The sequence below is a fragment of the Myotis nattereri genome, assembly GCF_964212035.1.
Source record: "Myotis nattereri genome assembly, chromosome: 18".
Lineage (NCBI taxonomy): Eukaryota > Metazoa > Chordata > Mammalia > Chiroptera > Vespertilionidae > Myotis > Myotis nattereri.
The window spans coordinates 14,045,804-14,071,501 of record NC_138093.1 but is presented as its reverse complement, the minus strand read 5'-3'; the positions used below and the strand labels follow the sequence as shown (position 1 = coordinate 14,071,501).

Below are 25,698 nucleotides of genomic sequence, written 5' to 3'. Positions count from 1 at the left end.
CATCCTGTGCACTGAGAAGTTGCCAGTTCGAGTCCCTGTTAGGGCACATGCCTGGGTTGTAGGTCAATCCCTAAACAGGGTGCATACAGAAGGCAATTATTGTATCTCTCTCTCTCTCTCTCTCTCTCTCTCTCTCTCTCTCTCTCTCTCTCCTTTCCTCTGTTGAAGCATGTCCTTGGGAGAGAATTGTAAAAAAAAAACACATTAAAAAACAAAAGGAAGTTCAAATGAACTCAACTTCCAAGGTTGCTCACTCAGTATACCTGGCAATTGATGCTGGCTGTCAGCCAGGAGCTAAGCTAGGACTGTCATCTGGAATACCTTCCCATGACCCCTCTCCATGTGGCTTGGGCTTCTCAGAACTTGGTTCTGAGAGGGCATGTCTCCAAAGTGAGCATCCCAAGAAGCCCAAATAGGAGCTGCCAGCCTTCTTAAGATTTAACGGAGAAATCCCAGAACATCACTTCTGCTGCATTCTATTGATCAAGGAAGTCATTAAGGTTGGCTCATATTCAAGGGAAGGAGAATTAGGCTCCATCTGTTAAGGTGAAATTGACAGCAACTCTCTTGGAGACTATATGTCATAGTCTGTCTTCTAGCAATCACAGTTCACAGTTCATTCCATATGCAAAATGAACTCAACAGCATCTCATCCCATTAAGGCAGCAACTTGAAGCTCAGGATCTTGTTATCTAAGTCAGGTTGAGATATGAATGAGGCTTCTCAGGGGCAGTTCCTCCAGTACAGCTTTTCAAGAATATTTCCCCTTGGCCCGAGAATCTGTGAACAGCACATTCAATGTACAAAGGAGAGACAGAGATAGGTAACTACAATAAACACTCCTATTCAAAAGGGGGTGGTGGTGGATTGGAGGCACAGAGTGTTTATTGGTCTGTAGCAATTCTGAAGTTGAGTCAAACATATGTCACCAGATTCTTGATTATGGTTCAGCTCTTCTCCCTATAAATGGTTCTTGGGTCTACCCTAAGCTCTTGGTTTTATTTTCTGAGCTAACTCTTTTTCATCAGAAATGTCTGTTTGCTTCTTGCCCATAGAAAGTTTAAGACTCAAAGATTCTTTTATTTTTGAGGTGTCTCTGTCTCTTTCAGTCCAAGATCGTACAATTCTTTTAAAAATGTTGTAGGCTTTCTATGTATTAACTTACTAGAGGCCCGGTGCATGAAATTCGTGCATGGGTGGGGTCCCTAGGCCTGGCCAGAGATCAGGACTGATCAGGTTCCTTGACTCCCAGCCTCCCTGCCTCCCTGCCTCCTCCTTCCCTCACTGACCACCTGCGTTAGCTGCCACCCATCCCCTGGTTCCCTGTTCCAACCCCCGGGGGGCCAGGGGATGGGGGGGAGGAACGGGGAGGTTGGCTGGCAGGCCCCATCAGCAATCAGAGCCCGAGGGCTGGGGGTAGCTCCTGCATTGAGCGTCTGCCTCCTGGTGGTCAGTGTACATCATAGTGACCAGTTGTTCCATCATAATGGTTGCTTAGGCTTTTATATATGTATATGAATTGCAGAGAACCTGACTATTAATAGTGGCTTTACTTGTCCTACATCGTAAAAAGTCTGGGTAGGCAGTTCAGGATTGGTTCAGGGGCCCCAAGATCCCAGAGATCTTGTCTGACACCAAGTGTCTTTTTATTTTTTGCCCTAATCTATAGCATATATGCTTTCCCACTCATGCTTGTTGCGTTATGATCACAATATGGCTGCTATACCTCCAGATCTCACCATCCATGTTCCAAGCTGGAAGACAGAGAAAAGGTTAGGTGCAAAAGGTTTTCTCCTTTGCCTTTTTATTATGCAAGAAGTACTCTCTCCAGGTATTTCCACCTACATCTCTTTGGCCTCAACTATGTAATATGACTAGCCCTAGCTGCAACCAAGTATTTTTAGCTCAACATGTTCACACTTTGAAAAATAAAAGAATTTTTAGAATAAGGAAAGAGAGGATGAAAAGTAGACAAGCATAGACAATATTTTCCTGAATTGTTTTCTTACTTCCCTGGGAAACTCTGCTGCTTGGGAACCACTTACAGAGGAGCTCAGACTAGCGCTCCCCAGAGATGGAGAGGAGCTGAGTGAGACCGTTCTGGGACAACTTGCTTGTCCTCGCTTACTGTTCTGCCTCAACTGCATGCCTGGGGCTGGTGAGGCAAGGCCAGGCCGACTCTAGCAATAAAAAGCGAGAAGCCCACTTTGCTAATATCCTGTAGGAAAGGGAGCCGGTGAATATAGGTCAGGGAATCATGATCATGGCCATTAACATTTTCACAGCCGTTCTCCAAGCTCTGTTGGTGCACATTGTCATTTCAGCTTCCTGGTAACCCCGGGAGGAGCTATCATTAGGCCCTTTCACAGATGCGGAAACCAAGAGGGAAGAGCACCTCCCACTCATGGAGCACTCCCTCTGGCCAGGCTTTGTGCTGAGCCTGCTCCAACACCATCTCATTGACTCCTCAGCAATTGGATGAGAGATGTGCCATGAGTTTCTGCACTTCAGAGAGGGGCTGGGAGAGGTTAAGTAAGGAGCAGGGCTGGAACTTGACCCGGGTCTCTAAGAAAAGGTCTCAAAAACCCCCACAAAAAGCCAACCCCCAAAACAGAAAAGGTCTCACTCCTATGTGACATGGGGGTGGCCATCTGGGCCTTTGTCCCCTCCTCACTGCCATCTTCAAAGCCTTGGCTTTGTGTCAGGTGAAGGGGACCCTGGGTGAGCCGAGTCCAGATGCTCTGGATCAATGGAGAACTAGGCCACTCGGGGGCATTATTATAGACTAATCGTTTACCATGGATCCCAGTCTCTGTTGGGGCTCAGATCCAGGTTCTGGGGCTGTTTTGGCTGGTGGAGACGGGCCTCAGCTGACTGCCTCTGGAGCTGCCCCCAGCTGCCTGGGGATGAATGGGGCTAATTTCTTTTCCTCCTGCACATGTGACAATCTAATACTTTCTTAGCTGATCTCAACAATCTTCCCTTGCCGTGTCCCTCCCCGCACATCTCTGTGCTGAGGCAGAGATCACTCAGGGAGGGTCTGGAAAATGGCACTGCTCACAGGACCGTTGGCCAGGTTCTCTCTCACTTCCCACTGGGATTGTGATTGGGGGGAGAGCCTCAGGAATACATACCTCATCTCCCTTTGGGTCTGACTGTCACTTTGGCCTTTGGTCTTTTGGGTGAACCCCTGGTAGCCTATTGACCCTCCAAGAAAAGAGAGACAAGGCAAAGGTGGTTCCTGAGACAGGGGAATGACTGAAATAGGGCTTTCCATGCCTGTTTTCAGATCACTTATCTCCCCACCAAGTCACTGCTCCTGTCTGGGAAATGGGCACAACTGGGCATTAACTGGCAGTCAAAATGGGTAGTAGGTCTAAGCCCCACAGAACTAGACCTGACCTTCAGGGTGCAAGGCATTTTCCTGGGGGGCCTTTATAAGGCGATGGTGGTGATAATGGGGGACAGAGAGAGTGAGAAATGGGGAGAAGGTCAGTGCTTTAAGAAGCCCTGCCAGGCCAGATAGCATCTGCTCTCACCCCTCATACTCTCATGCTGCTTCTGTGGGGAGAGACCCTCCTCGGCCCCATGTGGTATATCTCTCAGCGGTCAGCTCCACATCTCACCCTGAGAGGTCTGGTGAGAAGCGGAGGGTAAGGCTCCCCCCAAGGGTAGAGAATCCAGTGGGCAGCGTGGACAGCAGGGGTGGGAAAGAAGGATTGGTCCCTGTCAGGTGCTCAGAGGGGCAGTTACTGGGATGTGCATTTGGAACCACTGCAGAAAGAGGGATTCAAGGTGGACACTTGGCAGAACTTCCAGCAAGGCGAGAAGATTCCAATCTCTGCTGGACAAAATGACCTGGCGAAGAGGGCCTGGTTGTCTCCCTCCACCTCCCTTCTCCCTGCTGCCTCCATTGAGGGGACAGTGTGGGGCTGTTGAGTGAGACTCAGAGGCCTCTGCCCTGACATCATCTACGGTAACAGCAAGCAATACAAAGCACTTTCACACTGGAGTCCTGGCACAGGAGTCCTCCCAACGCGTCTTGGAGAAAAGGAAAGGCCCAAACGAGGTAAAGGGTGTGCTGCTCCAAATCAGGTGACGAGAGGATGGTGGAGCTTGGAGTAAGTGTCTGACCAAGGGTTCTTTCCACGATGGTCCTCCAACCCCAACATGCCTCTGCTAAGAACCCCCTCTTCATCCCCCACCTGCTCCTGCCTGCTCTGGAAGTCTCCGCCTCTCCCCGTGGGCAAACGTGGGACATCCAGGCTGAGAAACATGAAAGGCTGAGGGATAAGGATGTAGCTCAGGAGCCAGGAGACCCAGCTGTGCTCTGACCACACATATAAAGTTCCCTGCCCCCCGCCCCCCCATCATTTTCTTTCCCTCAGCCCTTCTTATTGTTCTCCCTGACATTTAATCTGTTTACAGTCTAGCATTCATGTTTTTGTTATTGTCTGTTTTCTCCACTCAATTGTCATCACAGAGCGGGGACTTTTTCTGCTTTGTTTACAGCTATAGCCTCAATGCCTTGGACAGGTGTTTCTAAAGATTTAAATGAATAACAAATGGCTCTTAGTCCTACCACTGAGTAGCTATGTGACCTTGGGCAAGTTAACTACCGCTCAGCTCACATTTAGCCCTTACCATGTGCTAGGCTACTTATCTATGAACTTTGTGTATATTAACTCATTTAAGCCCCACGGCAATCCCATGAAATGGTTACCATTATTATCCTCCATCATTGACAGACGAGGAAAACGAGGCCGAGGGTAGGGTAAGGGGGTGACCTGCTTCTGGGAGGCGGCTGGTGGCAAAGCTAGGATATCATAGATGAGAATAAGTGCTTGACCCAGAACTGAGTTAATTGCTGGTCCACTCTGGCTTCCACGTCGATGCCCTAATCCCTATAATTTCTTGCCTATAAAACAGGGCTGCCCTGTCTGGTGTGGCTCAGTTGGTTGGAGGGTTGTTCCGTGTATCGAAGGGCTGAGGGTTTTGATCCCCTGTCAGGATACATACCCAGGTTGCGGGTTCAATTCCCAGTCGGGGCATGTACTGGAGGCAACCTATTGATGTTTCTCACATCGAAGCTTCTCTCTCTCTAAAGTTAATAAAAACATATCCTTAGGTGAGGACTAAAAACACACGCAGAAACAGGACCAGTCACAGCCCACCCTTTCCTTCCCATTGCTCACTCCCCTCACCCATAGGGGCTGAGTCTTCAAGGAGACGATAAGCACAGGCAAGGTTCGGGTGCTGGGGGCCTAAGGTGAGCTCAGGATACGAGTGTTTCTCTGGCTACCACCACGAGCACTAGGGCTTCTTCCGAGGCCTGGGAGATGGCCTCTCCCCGCCTCCCACACTCTTCTGGGCCTTGGGTTCTCTTTCTGTGAAATGGGAAGGGGTCTCTCAGGCTCAGGGATGAGGGAGGGAATGGGGAAGGGATATGAAGTGTGGGGAGGAAGGAACTTTCCTCTACCTTCTAGGTTCTTCCAGCTGACATGGGACAGATGAGCACCAACAACAAAACTAGCCATGCACGGAAAAGCCATATACATGAGAAAGTCAGAGGCCCCACAGACATGAAAGGTTCAGAGACGGAAAGTTAAAATGAGGTGTGGATGACATTCTGAGCTAAGGATGAGGCCAGAAGCCTGGGGCTTCAGAAGGGAGGGTTATTGGCAGGATGATGAGCAGAGCAGGTGCTCAGTAATTAGATGTTTACCTTGCTATACAGGTAGGTCATACAAGTCATTTCTGGAGATAAAACTCTTATTATGGACAAAGCCCCTAATTTAAATTCTTTAAGGGAGAGGCAAATGTTTCTTGTGAACCCACAGGGCCTCGATTCAAAATATTTCACATGCCCCAGTGGCACATGTTGGGGAGACTCGTTCTGACCCCCTTTGGGGGGGGATTTCCATTTCTGGTGATATGGTAATCGGTGCCTGCTCCAGCTTAAAACAACAAAAAAGGGCTGCATAGAATAATAAAAAAAAAATCTTTTTCAAGTATTTAAGCGCTGACAAGGCAGTAAGGAATGAAGAAATAAAAATCTAAGTGAAAACAGACTCCAGGAAGCCGGCCGGGCACCAGGGCCTCTTGTTCCCTGAAGGCACTGGCCAAACTGCCAAAATAACCTTTGGTTTTGATGGTTTGTGGAGAGAAGGAGGCAGAGATCAAGCACAGGCCTCCCTCTAGGAGGGGAGACAGGGGAGACATCTCTCCATCATGCTGGGGCTCTAGTGAGCCAGGGGGCTCCATGTTTCAGCTAAAAGCCAGAGGAGATCCACCCCACCCCATGGGTCTGGAGAAAAGGTGGTGCTGAATGGAGCTGGGGAAGACAGGAAATGGGCTTAAGGAGCTCTAGCCGCAGGCAGCCCACGCAGGAGTCTGCAGTCCACATTCACTCACAGCGCTCTGGCTCTGGACACGTGTGTGTGTGCGCGCACACGCAGGCGCGAGCACTCAGCCTGCACTGCTGCAAGTGCCCCTGTGAGCAACACACCTTCCTCCTGTGCCTCATCTGTAGGGGTTCAGAATGAGTATCCCCACAATGGGCCACCCTGGCATGTGGATTATTTGAGCTGAAGACAACCGAGGTTCAAAAGTCTCAGGAAGAGCTTTCTCGTCCCTTTTAGCCGCCTAAAAGAACTTCGAGAAAGGGCCTGGCCAGGAGGAGCATTATCAGCAGAAGGATCTGCGAATACCGGCTAGATTGGGAGAGGAGACTCCGTGGGGCTCAGAGACAGAGTCCTCTCTGTGTCCCATTCTCTCTTTCTGACCCAGCAACTATTTGTTTTTCCATCTCCATGTGTATTGTCTTTCTCGCCTTTCAAGTCCGAGAGCCTAACCCCTTGTTCTTAGTTCATAATAGCACATGAGTCCCACTTGCCTGACCTCCTGTACAAAATTAATTTTTCTCTCCTGCTAATCTGTCTTATGTTAATTTGATTACTAGACCAGCCAAAGGGCCTAGAAGGGTAAAATAAATAATTTTCCTCCCTGACACATCCTACAGATGTTCTTTCCAAACTCAAAACAATCTGGAGATCAGGGTTGGGGGGGCGGGGGAGGAGAAACAGGGGGGATGGGGGAGAGGGGTGTCCCTTACCTTCATTTTCTCACCTATAAATGAAGGCGAGATGCTCCGAGATCTCCTCTGGCACAGGGGTCCCCTGGGGATACAAACTTACTCCAGGTTGGAGTGTCTTCCCACTTTGTATTCTGTGGTGCCCGTTCAGAGTGAAGAATAGGGGATGGATGTGCTGGACAAACCCAGTCTGTCTCCTCCAACAACAGGAGATGGGCTGGAGGCTGTCCCCAGTTCCCAGCTCTGGGGTAGGGCAGAGGGGGAATGAAGGTGGGTGGTGTCTGAGGCCCAGATGGGGCCTTTGATGTGTGCATGGATAGGTGGGTGGATAAGCTTGTAATAGGGGCTGCTAGGGAAGGAGGCAGGGGAGCCCCCAAGGGCACCCTCATCTTGACCCACTTGGGCTCCCCTATAATTGCTTCCTTCCTTGGCAGACTACAAATAGGGGTCTGCTGCCTATAGGCGCCTACAGTGGAAACACCAGCACCAGCGGTAAGTGCCAGCTGAGTCCTGCTCTGCATTGGGTGTGGGGTAGCTCGGGGTCTGTCTTCTGGCCCAGGGTCTTGGATTGGGGCTGGCAGGATAACCAGAGCAGGGTCTTATGAGGTGCGGGAAGTCAGGGTTAGTGGACTCGGGGTTTCCCTGTACAGGGAAGGGCTGTTGGGAAGTTTGGGTCAGGGGGTGTGCAGAGCTGAGGTCTGGCCTTGGGGTGGGGGCATTCAACTAAAAGCACTGTGCTACCCTCAGTGACCTCCCTCCTCCTGCCTTCTTTCCTACCAATGGGTTGAGACAGGCCAGGCTGCGTGGGGAAGAGAGGATTCCCTCCAGTTTCCAGGCACCAAGCTTCTGGAAAAACAGGGTTGGCGCCAGGCAGGCTGGCTGAAGCCCAGAAGGGCAGCCCAGCACCCCCTGAGGTTCCCTTTTCCCTGGGACCATAGCCTTTTCCTCTCCTGGGAGCCCAGTCACTCCAATCCTGGGCTGTCTCAAAGAGTTGGACCTTTGGGGGTGCATAGCCCCATCTCCCCCTTCCTCCACCTCCCCCACAGCCACACATCATGTGCTGGCCATTGGCACCATAGGGCCAGCAGAGGGGGAGTCATTAGGGGCAGAGGCCTGGCACTGGCTCTTTAGTGTTGCAAGACTCCTGTCCCCCGGGGGAACCAGGGGTGAGTCATTGGGCTCACATGAAAACAACACTTTCCTTCCTGGCTGCCTTATGGTTTCACCAGGCTGGAAGTGCACCCCAGAGGGCAGTGAAAGGGGCCAGTGGAATTGCAGGGCGGGGGGCAGGGGGAATTCCAGGAAGGGCTTTCCTTTAAAAAAATTATCTATCTATCTATCTATCTATCTATCTATCTATCTATCTATCTATCATCTATCTCAGAGAAAGGAAGGGAGAAACATCAATGATGAGAGACAATCATTGATTGGCTGCCTCCTGCATGCCCCACACTGGGGATTGAGCCCACCCCCCGGGCATGTGCCCTTCACCCGGGCCCCTTCTGTCCATAGGTCGATGCTCTATCCACTGAGCCAAACCGGCTAGGGCAGGGCTTCCCTTTTAACAGAACAAGGTACCCCTATGCAGAGCCTTCTGTCTCAAGACCCCTACGAGCCAGGGGGATGGCCTCAGATGGGGAAGATTAAAGATAGGTAAATACCTGAGCCGGCTTCCTGTTCAGGCCTGTGAGTAAGATTGACCCCATTTTACAGATTAGGCAACTGAGATCCAAACAGGTAAATGGCTCATCCAGGGTGAGAGGCAGAGAGGATCCCAGCAGCATTTCCTTTGGATGCAGCCTCCCTGAGTCAGGGGAGGAGGGATGGAGAGGAATGGTGAGGCGATGGGGGTCCCTCTCAGACTTGACTCTTCCTAAGAACGCCCAGCTTCTCCAAGGGCCAGAGGACAGGCAGCACGGGCAGGGTCTCTTTGAGCAAGTTTCCACGGAAGCTCTGGGGTCTTGAAGGGGAGGAGGCTTCCAGGGCCAGGGCTGTATGTCCTCGGGTGGAGCCAGGTGGGATGAGTCCTTCTGGGTGTCCAGGAGGCAAACAGTTGAAGAGAATCAGGAAGTCCGTAGGGAGTTCTTGTGGGGTTTGATGAGATGTTGGAGAAATGAGACCTCTGTTGGGGGCCCACAGTAGGTGGCACTGGTGTGGTCAGGAGGGCTGCTTAGGGAAGGAGGGCTTGTGGGGCGAGAAACCTGGCGGAGATGAAGACAGGTCTGGAAGCAGCCATGGAAGCCTGGAGGGCGAGTGCAGGGGGTGACGTAGGCCTCTGCTTCTTCTGTGACAGTGAGGATGACTCGGCCTCTGGAGCAGGCGGTGGCTGCCATCGTGTGCACCTTCCAGGAATATGCGGGGCGCTGCGGGGACAAGCACAAGCTCTGCCAGGCAGAGCTCAAGGAGCTGCTGCAGAAGGAGCTGCCCACCTGGTTGCCGGTGAGCGCTTCGGGGAAGCACCGCCTGGACGAGCTCTGAGCATCGGACAGCAAGAGGGCGGGGAGGCTAGACGGGGGAGGGGATGCTGGGGAGGGGGTGCTGGGGAGGGAACTGACATGACAGGAATCTGTTTCCTCATCACACCTGCTGCTGGGAGGATGGAGTGAGCACTGTGAAGAATGCCTAACACCCAGAGGCCCCCAGCAGCACTAGCGGGGGCTCAGTAAATGGCTGAGGAGGAGGATTTGGGAGGGGCATTGGGATGGTGAGTTATCAGGGCAGGTGGGCTGAGATCGGCTCTCAGAAGGACTGTGGGTTGGAATGGGGTCCTCCAGGAGTTGGGGGAGGGAAGCAGTGTGTGTGTGTGTAAGGTGTTTTGCCCTCTTGACCTGCCCCCTATCAACCCCACCCATTGCCCCCACAGACGGAGTTGCGGGAGTGTGACTACAATAAATTCATGAGTCTTCTGGACACCAACAAGGATTGCGAGGTGGACTTTGTGGAGTACGTGCGCTCCCTTGCCTGCCTCTGCACCTACTGCCATGACTACTTCAAGGATTGTCCCCCGGAGCCCCCCTGCCCCCAGTAGCCTCGGCTCCAGCGCTGCCCCCACAGGTCTGCTCCGATCTGCTCCATTTCTGCGCTGAGGTGGCCCTGGGCATGACCCCCCACACACTCCTCCCCTCTCCTCTGCACCCTGTCCATCAGGAGACCCCTAGCGTTGCCCCTGATAGCTTAACCCATTTTGCTCATGGTGGGGGGCACATGAAGGGACCTGTTCCCAGGACCACAGCGGGTGGTATGTAGAGCAGCCACCCGCTGCCTCCCCACAGAGGCCCCAGATGGGCGGAGGTGGGGATCTGCTCTGAGGCTGCCCAGGCCCGGCAGAGTGTGTGCATGAATGAAACCACAACAGGAACAGGCCTGCTTAACTCCTAATAAAGAACTGGTGTCGCTTGGCTTGGTTTGGTTCTTTTAAGAGGACGGCGAGGGCCTTAGGGCAGAATCCATTGACGTCTTTGCTCCTCTCTGGCTTTTTCCATTGAACAGGAGGCCGAGGGCAGTTTCAGACCCTGCAGAAACAAAATGGTCTCCACCGTCCAGCAGGAGGGGGTGGGGATCTACACAAGGATGATGTTCAAGGGATGCTGGGGAGGGGGGTCTCTCTCCCTCTTGGGCTATTGAAGAGGGCGAGAGGGCAGCTGAAATCCCGAAGGATCTCAGTCCTCGGGACAGGATGTTCTGAGAGAGGGTGGGGCTGGGGGGTGGGGCTGGTTTGTTCCCTGCCTGGGGCTGTGAGAGCCCAGAGAGCAGCACTAATAGGATTAGGGTGCCAGAGGTCCGATTAGGGTGTTGTCCAAGCCAGGGAGGGCTTCCTTGCATTGGAGGGGAAGGGGGGACCTTGAGGCAGACCCCATCCCTGAAGCCACAGCCACCTGAGGGTCTTAACCCCCCACGAGTGACCCTCACTTAATCCCTGAATTCATACCTCACTCGGAGGGGCTAATCGTGATCCTTCACTCCATCCATTTGTGCCATTTCACCTCTAATTTTCCACCCCATTCTTCATTCCTGATGCCCACCCAACTCTAAACTCCCCTCCTGAGGCCCTCCCCACCCCACCTGCTCTGGTGCCTTCAGTCCATCCCTGAACTCCCAGGCCTGACGCCCACTCCCTAGTCCATCACTCCCTCACCCAGGACCCTTCTCCATGGAGAAGCTTGGGGGGTCCCAGCGCCTCCTTTGGGTGTTAGCCTGTCCCTTCTCCCAGACCTCTAGGTCCTGCCCGGGGTCTCACTCAGCATGGCAGAGAGTCCTTTGGGGAGGGGAGAAAGACAGAGTGAGCTGTCCCAAGCTCTGAGCCTGGGGTCCCCTCCATGAGTTCCTGGGCAGTCATATATTCAGGGCAATTTCCCAGCCACCACCCACCACACCTGTATCCCCTTTCCTAGCTGCTGGATAGAACCACTTGCTCCCTGTCCCCCATGCCCCAGGCATAGACTGCCCCTTCCTCCAGCTCCCTAACACTCAGGCCGTGTACATTGGGGCTATCCACCTCACTGAGGTCCCTTGCCTGTGCTCACGAGGCTCTCGCATTGTCTGTCTTTGGCTCCTCAGGGCAGGGAGTGGTGTTTCCAGGCTGGGCTATTGGAGGGGGCCCTGGCTCACACCACATTGGCCCAGGCAGGAGGGCTGACTCCCTCTCTCCCCCATCCTGCATGGGCAGGGCCTGGCCGGGGTATAAATAGGTCAGACCGCTGGGCTTTCCCCACTCTTCCTGTCTCCCCAAACTTCTCTCTTCAGTGCTTCCCCTCTCTTCAACTGGTGAGTTGTGGTTACCTGACTGGCATGCAAGGGATGTCAGGCTGAGGCTCGGGGCAGGAACCAGGGAGGCTGCTGGGGCCCAGATGTGCTAAATGGGTGCATAGATGAGATTCCAACGTGGAGGCTCCGGGGTGGGATGCGTGTGCGCGCGCCTGTGCATGTGCAAGAGAAGGCAAACAAAGGGAAAGGTGGCCGGGTTGGAGCGACAGTGTGTTTTATTGCTGTGGTATGCTTGGTGTGCGTGTGACCTGTGGGTGTGCACATTGGCTTATGTTTGCTGGCTGGCACAAGCCTGTGTGTGCATGCTCTGGTGTGGGAAGCAAAGTGAAGGCAAAAGGCAACCGTGGGCTTTTGGCTGGCAGTGTCCCTGAGCCTCTGCCCAGCACCCAGCAGCCCACCCAAGGGGCTTGGCCTCCCCTGCATCCCTGCCTCTGCCCCTCCACTCTGCCCCTCCCTGTGCTAGACCGCTGGTGTTTTCCGCTACAGGCTCCTGGGCAGGCCGCCAGCAGCCTCGCCCAACACAGGGCGGGAGAAGAATGAGCTGGGCGGGCTGCTGTGGGCTGAGCTGTGGGACGGAATGGACGCAGTGAGGCCCTGGGAGCTTGCTGCCTAAAGTTCAGAGTCTGCGCAGTGGGCCCTGCAAGTGATTGCCGCCCAAGCTCACATTTCCCACTGTGCACACCCTGGGCACCAGGAGCTGAGCCCCACCTTTCTGGGCTCCCCTCGTGGAGGGCGTGGTGGGCGTGGTGGGCGCAGAATGTCACCCAGTGCTCCTTGAGTTGATGGGAGTGGGGTGGGGCATTCTAATCACATGGCTGGGGAAGGATGGGGAAAATAAGGGTGCCTCTGTGACCCCCGCCCCTAGATCTCGACCGCCACCATGACTTCCCCCCTGGAAAAGGCCCTGGATGCGATGGTGTCCACCTTCCACAAGTACTCCGGCAAGGAGGGTGACAAGTTCAAGCTCAACAAGTCTGAGCTAAAGGAGCTGCTGACCCGGGAGCTACCCAGCTTCTTGGGGGTGAGTGACTACTGCCTGGGAATGAGTCCCCCTCTGGGGCGTTCCCCACAGGGGAGGGGTTAGGGCCCTGGGAGGCACCAGTCTTTCTGCAGAGCAGTGGCTCCGCACTGGCATCTGTCACTGGTTGGGGAAGCTCGCTCTGGTTGCCTGGGTTGGAATTAGAGTGAGCACTCACCATTCACATCCGCGCCCAGCACAAAGGTGGCTGAGAATGAGCAGGTAGGTTACGGGCGGGCGAGGCAACTGGCCAGGGGCTTTATGCAACTTAATTGAAGTGCGGCAACTAAAACACTCAGAGGGGCTAAGGAACGTCCCCTGGTAGTCAGTGTGCAAAGCTGAGATCGATGGACCAGGACGGCCTACCATCACTCCAGTAAAAAACAATTTTTGGTCGCTTCTCGGCCTTTTGGCTAAGATCAAGTGTAGTATCTGTTCTTATCAGTTTAATACCTGATACGTCCTCTATCCGAGGACAATATATTAAATGGATTTTTGGAGCAGGGAGTTGGAATAGGAGCTTGCTCCGTCCACTCCACGCGTTGACCCGGTATTGCAGTACTTCTGGTGCACGAAAAAACCCCAAGAAAAACAAACAAACAAACAAACAATTTCTGAGTTTCTATTAGGCTTTTAGATGTGAAGACACAGTTATGGAGACACTCACACACCTATTTCCCCTGATCAGTCACAGCTCCCATCCGTATCAAACTTGATGCAGTTTATCTATTGCGTTCATGACCATTGCCTACTTGGTTCTTAAAAAGTCCTTAGGGGAAGACGTGGTCCTCTTTTCCAGTTGCATCCTGGCACCCAGCTTCCCTCACCTGCTGGTAACCCACCCCCAGCCGAGCTTAGCCATGAGGGTTGGAGTTCCAAAGCTGCCCCCAGGAGTGTTGTGCCCTCCTAAGCCCCACCTGCAGGTGGAAACCTGGTCTAGTCATGGCTCTGTCCCCTGGACCGCTGGTGTCTACCTGTAGCCTCTTCCCCCCGCAGAAAAAGACAGATGAAGCAGCATTGCAGAAGCTGATGAGCAATTTGGACAACAACAAGGACAACGAGGTGGACTTCCAGGAGTACTCTGTCTTCCTCGCCTGCATCGCCATGATGTGCAACGACTTTTTCGAGGGCTTCCCCGACAAGCAACCACGGAAGAAATGAGGGCTCCTCAGATGCGGTGGGGGCCCGCCTGCTAGGGTCTTCCCTGTGGGCCGTGGGCACAAAGCCTCACCCTGGCTCCTCCAGACATGTGTAGGACGCTGAGCAAATTCAATAAAGATTATTGGAAACTATGAGGCTGATGTTCTGAGAGATACTGGGGGCATGGGGTGGGGGCTGAGGAATATGGGGGGACATGGGGGGTGGGGAGCACTAGGAGTTGAGCTGCCGTTTTATGGAGGGAAGACTAATGGAGGTGAAGGAGGTGAGGGAGGGATGTGGTGTGTGTGTGTGTGTGTGTGTGTGTGTGTGTGTGTGTGTGTGTGGCAGAGTTGACTCTGATGGGACCAAAGGCAGACAAAGGGGCCCCCAGAGGCTTAGAATGTCTCAGCTGTGGGATCTTAGCTAGGGCACTCACCCCTCCCGTCTCTCCAACAGTGTCTCTGTCAGGACCTCTAACTGAGGCTGGGTTGGGTTGAAGGTCACATCTGCTCCTGGTTGGTGTCTGGAATGGAATTTGTGTGCTGGGGATGGTGGAGGGGGGGAGGTGGGGGGGGGGGACACGGGGAGGTGGGGGAATGGGCTGAGTCATGGGGAGGCCAGTGGAGGAGGCTGGTGGGGGATGTGGAGAAGGGTTGAGTCCTGACAATACTTACAGCCCAGGCCCTGTCCTGCCACCCTCTTCTCGCACATGGCCCAAACCCTCAGGGATGGATGAGTCCTTCCTGGACATGGTCAGATCAGAGAGGCAGTGTGGAGGGAAGCCAGGCCGTGGGCAACAGCCCGAAAATATTATTCTTTTCTAACCTCTGTCTCTGTCCCAAAGGCCCAGCAGCTTCTTCCTGCTTGCTCTGTACTCTGCACAGATTCACCTGTTGCCTCTTTCCTCTTGAAAGGGGAAGTGGTTTTCAAGTCTGAGTCACAGGAACCGCAGCTGCCCCTTTCCTTGGGTGGATGCCACTGTGCTGGTGGCCAGAGGGCCCCATCCAATACCACCTCTGGACCTAGCTCTCAGAATGATCCTGGATATTTTATTATTTATTTTTTAAAAATATTTTTATTGGTTTCAGGGACACGAGGAGACCCAGGTCAGCCTCCTCAGACAGGCCTGGGAGAAATTCCCTCTGCCGATCTCACCTTCCTATTTCCAAACAGAGGGGACGCGACAGGCTCACCGAGCCCACGGTGGCATGCACATCTTCAGCCCCTAATAACATGAGATCCGTTATTAGTAGGAATCATGTTCCTTCAGAGAAGGACAAAGGACTTCAGAAGGGATGTGTGGAGGACAGTGGCTGGAGTGGGAGCAAGGGAGACAGGGGGAAGTGACCATAATTTTGAAGACAAAATTCCAGACATATGATCTGATAAATAAAATTGAGGTTTACCATATCAGGCATGGTGTTGCTTTTCCTTAGGGTAAAGGCCCGTGGCTACAGCCTCCAGTGGGTGGGACTGAGTTTAGCTATCCAGGTCACACCTGGGTGGGATGGGGACCTTTAAGAAACAGCTGAGTTAAAAAAAAAAAAAAGAAAAAGAAGAAAGAAACAGCTGAGTAGAGGGCAGGTCCAGAAGTAGGGAGGGTTTGGTCTCTTGATCTTTCAAGCTTTCCCCTTTTCTTCTCAGCACATTGTGTTTTTCTCTCAAGTTTCAGAAGAATGGGGTAGATGACTCAGATATTCCCTCAGAGGGTGACTACAGAGACTTTGGTAGAACTTTGGTCCACAAAAAAATTTGCCTCTTCCTCCTTCTCTCTCTGCCCTCTGCCCTGCCCAAATCCGCCCATCATCCTTAGGGGTGCCTGCCTCCCCAACCTCCTTCTGCTTCACTCTCCACTTCGGAAACTCCTGTTGCTAGGCAACCAGTCCCTACTGCCTCTCTAGCCTTGCCAGCTAGGGGTGGGGGTGGGGTGGGGGTGGAGTGGGGCCAGCAGGGAGGAGCCAGGCAAGTTGGGGTGGGGCTGCATCAGCCATAGGTACTAAGCCCCTAACCTGGTTCTGTTCTCAGACTTGGACTGTTGATGGTAGAAAATTAAGACAACTCTCCCTGACCCCCTACCCGATTCATTATTGCACCTGGAACCTGCTCCCCACCATTGAAACCTCTGCCTGATCACTAGGCCCTACCCTTCCCTGGGTCCCCTCCCCAATCCCTGATTCTCAGTCTATTCCAAGAGTCTCTGACAATTCTTTCCCTATGAAGTTGAGTGAGGGTTAGAAGAAAACATTCATTTGAAAGCCCTTCAAAAACCTCAGGCTCCATAGTAGTTAAGGACCTGGATCATGCTTTTGGCAAGAAACATCTTCCTCCACTAGTTCCCATATCCATCTGCTCTTGGTGGGGGTGGGAGGGCCCAAGTGGACAGTGGCCTGGGCTTGGGAGATACCCTGCGTTTAGCCCACACCTCTTGGGTCTTCTTTCTAGGACAGCCTGGCTTCTCTTCTGCCCTGTTGACCCACTAGAATTCTGGGTTTTGGTTGGGAAAACCAAGTTTCTGGGGCTGAAGATGTGCATGCCTCCGTGGGCTCGGTGAGCCTGTCGCGTCCCCTCTGTTTGGAAATAGGAAGGTGAGATTGGCAGAGGGAATTTCTCCCAGGCCTGTCCCAGGAGGCTCTGACCTGGGGCTCCTCATGTCCCTGGCCCCTTCTCATTGGCCCTGTCCCTCCCCTGATTTCCTGGGGACTGGAGAGAGGGAATAAAGGCAGAGAGCAGGGAGGGAGTCTGCTTCAGCTGTGTGAGCTCTCTGGATTGCTGCTTCCTCGGTGAGTCCTTCCTTCTGATCTCCCTGGTCATCTATGTGGTGAGCAAGCTGGGCAATGAGGCCAGAGAGTGACAAGCCGGGGCTGACCTCCACCAAGGAAGGCCAGGCCCAATGAGTGGGCATGTGTTCAGGGCAGCTTTCAGCATTCCCTGAGAAGAGGCTCTCGGGGTGGAGGTGGGGATGGAACCAGGTAGGATGTTGCTGCCATTGTCCAGAGGCCCTTGTCTCCACTGCCGTCCTGGCTGAGTCTCCTGGAGGTGGGGAGAAGCTGAGGGTTTTGGGAGGTGGGAGGTGACTGACAGGCCCAGTTCAAGAATCGCTGGGTGGTTTGGGGCTGAAGGTGAGAGCCAGCAGCTTCGTCCTGCTTGCTCTGTATCTGCACAGATTCACCTGCAGCCTCCGAGTTCCTTGGGTGTTGCCTCTTTCCTCTTGAAAGGGGAAGTGGTTTTCAAGTCTGAGTCACGGGAACCCCAGCTGCCCCTTTCCTTGGGTGGATGCCTCTGTGCTGGTGGCCTAGAGGGCCCCATTCAATGCCACCTCTGGACCTAGCTCTCAGAATGATCCTGGATATTTTATTATTTATTTTTTAAAAATATTTTTATTGGTTTCAGAGAGGAAGGGAGAGGGAGAGATAGAAACATCAACGATGAGAGAGAGTCATCCATAGGCTGCCTCCTGCACACCCCACACTGGGGACCCAGCCCGCCACTTGGGCATGTGCCCGACCAGAATTGAACCATGACCTCCTGGTTCATAGTTTGATGCTCAATAACTGAACCACACCTGCTGGGCGATCCTGGAGATTTTAATAAGCCCATCCCCCTCACTGCCTTGTGGTCAGTCTGCATGTGCAGTCACTGGGCCAGAGGCTGGAGACCAGCTGGACAAGTCTAATCACCTCTGTTCCATTTCCTGTTGAGGCCTGTCGCCCAGTTCCAGCCCTAGCCCCCTCCAACCCCTGGACTCTCTCATTGTCTGGTTCCCCACTCCCATAATGGCACACTTCCCAATATCCGGAGATTCAGGCAGCCAGGCAAAGGAGGGGGACTGGGTGAGGATTATCTCTGAAAATGAATGCTCGGGCTGGATGGGGCAGGGAGAAAATCCTGACCCCTTATCTGCTCCATCATCTCTCACCACTTCTTCTTCTGGGGAGGTCACCTTGTCATCTCTCTGCCTGTAGAACCCCTTTTCAACATCCCCCAAGCAGGTCAGTGCGCAGTCTCCTTTGGGGGCTGGCCAGTCTCCCCGCTTTGGCTGTTCCAAGTGAGCTTTGGGTCTCACTAGAACCTGTCTTGACACATTTGGATCCATCTGTTGGTGGATATTGGTCTGATCATGGAATCCAGTCTCTGGTTCTTAAGGGAGGTCTGGGAACTGGGCTACTGATAGGGGGCAGCAGAAGGTCTGGCTTGAGATCTCCCTCCTCTCTTCCGTCTCCAGAGTTGCACACCATCATGGAGACCCCTCTTGAGAAGGCCCTGGCCACTATGGTCACCACTTTCCACAAATATTCAGGGAGAGAGGGCAGCAAACTGACCCTGAGTCGGAGGGAACTGAAGGAGCTGATCAAGAAGGAGCTGTGTCTTGGTGAGGTAGGTGGCTGTCCCCTCCCCTCCTCCCCAAAGTTCAAGTGCTCCCAGTGGCTACTGTAGGAGGGGAGGGGGGAAAAGAGGAAGCACTGATATTACTATCAGGGGGTCCCAGTGGAGGTGGGAGACCCGCCTGCCTCTACAGACCCAGAGTGAGGGGACACACACCTCGGCTCAGGGTACTCTAGCCTCAGCCAGGAGCAGGATGGCCAAAAGGGGCGGAGACCAAAGGACATCTTGGGCCAGCAGAACTCCAGACCTCTGTGCTGAGGATGAGTCAGGCTTCGCTGGTAAGAAGGAAGCTTGTGTGAGGGTTTAGAGAACAAAATCAAGGAGCCTTTGATGTTGAGGCCAGGCCCACACAGCTGCGGCAGAGCCTATGTGGGGCATCATTAGGGATGGGGGGGGGGGTGTCCAGGGGTCTAGGTGGGCTGTGCACAGCTCAAGGGCAGAGCCCCCACAGGCAGAGCTCTCAGCTGGTGCTGACATAGGAACCCAAAGGCTCATTCTCTTAGTTTGTGAATGAGACAGAACTGATTCTTACCAGACACAGATGGTGGAAGGGAGGTGACTGGTGGAGAGGAAGGCTTATGAGGTAGTTATAATATTATTTTACAGTAAAAGAAATAAAAATCGAGGCTTAGGTACATTATATGCCTTGTCTAGGAATACCCAGCTCGTGAGAGGCTGAGCTGGAATCCCAGGCCTGGGTCTCACTCTCCCCTTTTCCTTTAAAATTCAGCCTGGGTGCATCTCCTGTCACACCCTGAACCCCGGCGGGCCTTCTCAGAGAGAAGCTCCCCTGAGTGTGCCCCTCTGGGCAGGGGACTGAAGCAGATGAGGGTGTCACAGGCCAGCTCTCTGGCCTTCCTGCCGTTTTCTCTGCATCCTGGAGCTAATGAGGGTGGAGGGAGGGGCCTCCGGTCCAGCAGGGGCTCATTACAGGAGGACTCAGGCCCTGGGGAGGGCCTGGCTATAACAGGAGCCCAGACTGGGGACAAGGATTGCATCACAGGGAGGCTGTTTCCATCTGTGTATGTCCCAGTGTCCTGTCTCCCGCGGAAAAGCTGGGGCTGCTGGCAGAGGAGAGGGGAGGGCAGGATGTCTGTGTTCTTCCTGTACCACTCGGAGGGTGCGGTTCCCCTTCTCTTGCTGGAGCTGGGCTGGGCGGGCAGGGGATCAGACAGAGATTATACTGGGCGCCGGGCACTCGTCTCCACACAGCTGTCCGCACGCTGTCCTAGCAGGGGAAGGACACCGTGGCTTCTCAGCTCCAGCACAGAGATGCGTAGTCTGGGCCAATCCTCAGCTCTCCCCAGTCAGAGACTAGGACCGTGCTCCACGCCACTCTGTCCCCAGTGTTACCACCGGGTGTTGTATAAAATCTAGGTTATTATTTGTTTGGACAGTGGAAAGTGGTGAGGGGAAGGGAGGCCGGCCTTGCCTTCCTATTGTATTAAGTTCAGGATACAGGTCCCCACACCCCTGCTCGGTGCCAGGCCCCATGTGGGGAGTGGGGTGGAGACCGGGGGGTTGAGATGCTCAGAGTGTGGCTGACGCAGCGGGGGATCCTCCTGAGGCTGCCTTCCCAGGGGATGGGAGGCACAGGTCGGTGGGGTGGGGGGTGGGGGGCGCAGGGCGAGAGGGGTGCTGACCGGTCCCTCTCCCTGGGCCCCCCAAGAAGATGCAGGAGAGCAGCATTGATGACCTGATGAAGAGCCTGGACAAAAACAGCGACCAGGAGATCGACTTCAAGGAGTACGCGGTGTTCCTGACCACACTGTGCATGGCCTACAATGACTTCTTCCTGGAGGACCACAGATGAGGCTCAGCCCCGCGCAGCCTCCGCAGCGCCTCTCCCGGCGCCCTGTGCCCTCTCTCCCTCCCTCCCTCCCCATGCACCCGGTCAGCTGTCCCGTTCAGCAGAGGAAATAAAGATTTTCCATGGCGGGTGCCCGCAGGCCGGTTTTGAGTGTTTTGTCCCCTGTGGCTGGGGGCGGGGCAGGCAGAGCTCAGCCTTGAGTGGGTGGAGAGCCTCCGGGTGGTAGGTCCTGGCTCCCACTCCACTCCATGGTCTTCTTCACCGTGGATGTGGCTTAGCTTGTATCAGGGCTTAGTGGTGCCCCGGTGGGAAGTGGGGAGGTGGGGCCAGGCTTTTGCTCGCCTTCCACCCCGATGCTGCTCAGAGGCAGAGGAAGCTAAGGGGGGAAAGTGCTTTGGGAGTGAGGGCCAGGGTGGCTCCTGAGGGCAGTGCTGGACAAGCCAGTCTGACTGGTCCCAGCTCACAGGAGGCCACCCTGATAACACTGATACGAAGGGCAAACTGGGCAGCACCCTTCTCCCTCCTCCATTGCCCCCTGGGCGGCAGCCAGCCCCACCTCAATCATCACCTTCCAGCGGAGGGTAAATCACTAATGATGCTCACAGGCTGGGCTCATTCCCCGAAACTCCAGGTGGAATTCCAGGTAGGTGGGGAAGGGAGTTGGATGGTGGTAGGAATTTATTTTTGCTGGCAGATAGGTGTTGTAGAAGTCCTTTAAATTGCATCCCATGGACCACTGGCTACTCCCCCACACCCGCCCCCTTCATCTAGGTTTGAGTCTGAACACCCTCTGGGGGCACCCTTTTCCACCCTCTTTCCCCTACACGTGTACGCACACACTGCTCTGGCTACTCACCTCCTTCCCCCTGTGTTATACGGCTGGCAAACGGAGCAGGGGTCTCCCCTGGATCCCCCATCTTCCTGCTAGCCGCCCCACCCAGAACAGCCCCAGGAGAGGAGGCCTGAAAAGTTGAGTGAGCCGGGTGGGGTAAAGCCAAGTGAACCCACCAAGGTGGACTCATATCTTTGGTGACAAGTAAGCACCCCACCTCTCCCCGCCCCGTGAGCCACCATATGAGTGAGGGCTGACGAGGAGGGGGAAGGGAGAGAGCCCAGGTTCTCATAACCACAGTCTGGATTCCTCATTCTAACATGTTAGAAGTTGCAGAAGTCTGAAGCTGGAACGCTGATGGCCGACCTGGCCCAGAACAAGGACCAGATTGTGAGCTTCCAGGCATATGTCACTTTCCTGGGGGCCTTGGCTATGCTCTGCCATGAGGGTCTCAGTGGTTAAAAATAAATCGGGCCTGGCTGGTGTTGCCCATTGACCTGTGAACCAGGAGGTCACGGTTGGATTCCCGGTGGGGCATAGGCCTGGGTTTTGGGCTTGATCCCTAGTGTGGGGCATGCAGGAGGCAATCAATCAATCAATGATTCTCTCATCTTTGATGTTTCTATGTCTCTTTCTTCCCCCTTCCTCTCTGAAATCAATAAAAATATATTAAAAATAAACAAATCAGGCATGTGTGTGTGTGTGTGTGTGTGTGTGTGTGTGTGTGAAATCGACTCCTGTGTCCTGGCTTCCCAATGATTTCTCTTTCCTCCTCTGCTTGGTGCGGTAACAGCTGACTAAGGGTTTGTCCAGTCACTTCTGGGAGTGACTCAGTGACTCACCAGCCAGGGGACTTGGTGGGAAGGCCCATAGATGGACCCAGCTCTGCAAGGCTGCTGCTGGCTCATCAGGTGCCTTTATGTGAATTAGAAAAGATGTCCCCCTCTGGAGGAAGCCATCTCCCTGCCCCCGCCCCCCGCCCCCCCAGAGTAAAGCAACATTTAATATTTTTTACAAGGTGGAATTTGTGACAAGTTCAAAAGGAAAAGTTGCTTTGTTTTTATGCAGCTGTGCTCCGAAGTGTCCCAGCTTTCCTCCTCCTAAGGAAGGGCTCAAGTGGTCCCCAGTAGAGAGAGTTCTGGCATGTGCTTGGGAATGGAAATGGTGCTTGAGCCAGGCTGTGATGGGTCCCGAGTGGGGTTCTTAAAGACGTGTTTTGTTCTGGGTGTGGTGAGAGGGGAAGAGCCAGGAGGGCCCTGGGCTGGGGCAAGTCCAAGTCCACTTTCTCACCACAGTGAAGTGGGGGCGAGGGGGTCCATCTGGCCTGGCCCAGAGGTGTTCTGTCTGAGACCACTGAGCAGCGCTAAATTCACGGCAGCTGCCCACGCCCTGGTCTCAGGTGGGAGGCATGCGCTAGGAGTCTGTCCCTGAGTTCAGAGACAGGGTTCTGTGTGTTGGGGTGGTCTGAGGAGCTGGCAGCTGCATGAACACATGATTCATGGAGTACTCACCCCGCCCCGCCCCCCACCCGGGTCGGGTTGGGGGTTCTTGGGGCTGGGCAAACTACAGCTCAAGCCTTTCTGTCAATATTGAGCCTTGCCCATCCCTGCAGCCTCAGCAGAAGGAACCACCCCAGTTATTCCCTGGAGCCAAGACTCGATCCCCAGCAGGGAGGATGACTAATTGTCTGAGTCCATTGTTTGCATGCGTGTTTTCAGGCAGGGGGTGGAGGTGGGGGGCAGAGGGGTAACCTGTGTCTCGGGGCAGTGGAGCGTTTGTCCCGGTTCTGTCCCCTCCAGGCCCCTCTTACCCACCTCCCCACTTTCCTGGGGGCCCAGCTTTGTGGAAGTGGATCTTTTCCCTCCATGGGGCGGCGGTGAGTGGACAGCCCTGAGAAGGCTGGAAGCATCACCTTTTGTAGCCCCTTTCTCTCTAGTTGTCTCTGCCCCCAGGGAGGAGAAACTTGCAAGGGTGGACAACGGAAAGGGACCCTGGGCCTGAGCTCCTGGTCTGCCCAGCCATGGCCACGCCTTGGCTCCATTCAACTGCCTTTGGAAAAGTACCTCCTGGCGGGCAGTGGCCGGTTATTTGGGGTGTGAAGCGAGCGCCCTCATGTGGGCAGAAAGCAGGACACTGTGGGGAGAGTTGGGGTTCGTTTTCTTGAACCCCTGAGGAGAGGCCAAAGCTGGTGGCACCACAACCCTGGCCATGAGGGAGACTTTCCTGTGAAGAGGAGGACAGGGCGTGGACGCCCAGGGAATGTCAGCAGGAGGATCTTTTGGCTTCTAGCAACCAACCCCCAAATAAAGCAACTCCCCTGCATGTAAGACACACCTCCGATGATCAAGTCCATGAAGGAAGGCGGTTTGCAAAGACAAATAAAATCTGCATCCTGTCCCACCCCATCCTGCTTGCAGAGCCAAGAAGACCTTCGTACAAAGAGGGGGGAGGGGTTGTTTCTGTGGGCAAGGACCCGCTGCTGAGGGGAGGGCTCAGGGAAGGCCGCCACCTCTTCATTTTCACAGATCTGCTGGGTGAGCCAGCCAAGAGGTTGAAGAGATTCAACAAGTGTGCACAGCCCCCCTGCTAAACCAAGAACCAGGCACGTCCACAGCACTGAGGGGGGACAGGAGCATGAATTTAAACAATAAATCAACCCCCCGAACAAATAGCAAATCTTTTGTTGGCTTTGAGGTTATATTTAAGGGCATTTTGTAGGGGGTGTGGATGTGTGAGAGGAAGCACAGGTTAATAATGCAGATTTTTTCAATAGATGGAGTTACACATATGTTGATCTATATGCGATTTGATATGTATGCTATTTTGTTGTATTGCTCCTTCAGATGACCACTTGTTCCGATCGATGGCACACGCACTTTCTGAGCAGCACTTCAAAACGTATGAAGAAGTGGAAAATTGGGTCTCTGAATGGTCTGCCTAAAACAAGAAAAGTTCTATTGGGACGGTATCCACAAATTACCTGACAGATGGGGGAAATGTGTGGCTAGCGATGGACATTACTTTGAATAAAGCACTTTTGATGTTTCCCTTGAAATTATCGTGTTTTCTTTGATTACAAAATCTGAATTATTAACCCTAATAATGCAGATTAATTATTAACCGGTTAATAGTGTGGATTAACTACTAACGGGTTAAAAATGAGGATTAACTGTTAATCGGTTAATAATTTGGATTTTGTAATCCAAAGAAAACACGATAATTTCAAGAGAAACATAAAAAATGCTCTTTTTTTGGCATGAAATTCGACATTTTTAAGCGTAAAAATATCTATGATATTAACACTTTCACAAATTTGACATCTGAAGTTTTGAAGCTGTTGTCAACACAACAAAATTGCATACATATCAAATCATATATATATAATCAATCAACATATGTGTAACTCCATCTAGTGAAAAAAATCCGCATTATTAACCGGTGCACCTAGTATACACATTCTTAAGGACTGATGCTTTTATTTCATTAGTACAGAATCCCAGGAGTGAAACTGCTTGGTTGAAGGACATATACATATTTAATTTAAGTAGCTATTGCTATATTACTTTCCACCAAGGCATTAGCAATTCACACTTCCTATTAGCAGGAAGGGAGAGCAGCCTTTCCCGGCATGGACAGCCTTAGGCAGTGTCACTTGAAAAACTTTTAGCCAGTTTGATAGGATCTGAAGCATAGTAATCTCCATCTTGGGTAAAAACTGCTGTTTAAAATTTAACCCTGCTATTCTGGCTTCTGTAAATGTTTGTTTGCTTAAGTAACAGGGAAAATTAGATACTCCCCATTCCAGAGAGGCCATAAACACTGCCCCAGACAGAGCTGTCAGTGCTGGCGCCAGGCCAGGCCTTGAGATACGGTCTCACGGCCCTGTCCCAGCACGTAGGACTTTTTCTCAGAAGGCCTGGAAGTCTCATTCCAAATTTGGAAAACAAAGAGCTGAAAAACATATAAATAGGAAAGACTTCCACCATATTGGGCCCCAGAATTTGAGAAGCAAGATTTCCTCTGGGCCCGCTAGCGCTAGCGCAATGAAAAGGACTCCAAATAAATTTGGCTTATTGATTAAGGCGTCTCCTGATTTACAATATAACAGATCTACAAACTACAAAAGCTCTAGTGAAGCCCCACAGGTGGCTTAGAGAGTTTCCCATAGTGGGGTTGCTGGCTCAGTGGGGGAGTCTCCTGGCCCCGTACCCCATTTCAGCCAGAGCTTCACGTTTTTCATATATCAGCTCCCCCGTAAGGCTTCACTTTAAGAAATGGTTCTAAGGAATGTTTGAAAGCCCTGTCTCTGAGCTGTGAGTGTGGGGCGGGTATGAAGATTTTGATTAGGGTGGTGACTTGGTGAAAGCCTGGACTCCACAGAGATCTGGAGCTTGGCGAGGGGGACTGGAGTGGGGCAGGCCGCCCACCCGGAAGCTGGGGGGTGGGGTGGGGGGGTGGGAGGGTAGTGAAGAGATGACCTGGACTGCAGTGCGGCGTCAGGAAGAGGGCAGACACGTGTGCAAAGATGGACATACAAGATTCAATGGGTGTGAGGGAGACGGGGTAGAGGGGTAGAGAGTCTAGGATGCCCCAGGTTGGCAGTGGCTGGCCAGGAGGCTGTGATGGCACGCCTGGAGATAGCACCTCCGTCCTCCTGG

General features: G+C 53.3%; 3 protein-coding genes across 3 annotated transcripts; all 3 read left to right on the top strand.

Moving 5' to 3' along the window:
- Positions 1–9,391: 9,391 nt before the first annotated feature.
- Positions 9,392–10,491, top strand: S100A3 (S100 calcium binding protein A3; the record flags this gene model as incomplete). Its single annotated transcript, XM_081111861.1, has 2 exons — positions 9,392–9,532; positions 9,957–10,491. 2 exons carry the CDS (start codon positions 9,392–9,394, stop codon positions 10,119–10,121), a joined length of 306 nt encoding a protein of 101 aa, XP_080967987.1. The 3' UTR covers positions 10,122–10,491.
- Positions 10,492–11,335: 844 nt separating this feature from the next.
- S100A4 (S100 calcium binding protein A4) lies at positions 11,336–14,167 on the top strand. The gene is made up of 3 exons (XM_081111860.1): positions 11,336–11,857; positions 12,723–12,878; positions 13,872–14,167. The coding sequence occupies exons 2-3, from the start codon at positions 12,738–12,740 to the stop codon at positions 14,034–14,036; spliced, it is 306 nt and encodes a 101-aa protein (XP_080967986.1). The 5' UTR covers positions 11,336–11,857; positions 12,723–12,737; the 3' UTR covers positions 14,037–14,167.
- Positions 14,168–16,775: 2,608 nt separating this feature from the next.
- S100A5 (S100 calcium binding protein A5) lies at positions 16,776–20,286 on the top strand. The gene is made up of 3 exons (XM_081111865.1): positions 16,776–16,795; positions 18,238–18,389; positions 20,068–20,286. The coding sequence occupies exons 2-3, from the start codon at positions 18,252–18,254 to the stop codon at positions 20,209–20,211; spliced, it is 282 nt and encodes a 93-aa protein (XP_080967991.1). The 5' UTR covers positions 16,776–16,795; positions 18,238–18,251; the 3' UTR covers positions 20,212–20,286.
- Positions 20,287–25,698: the final 5,412 nt, after the last annotated feature.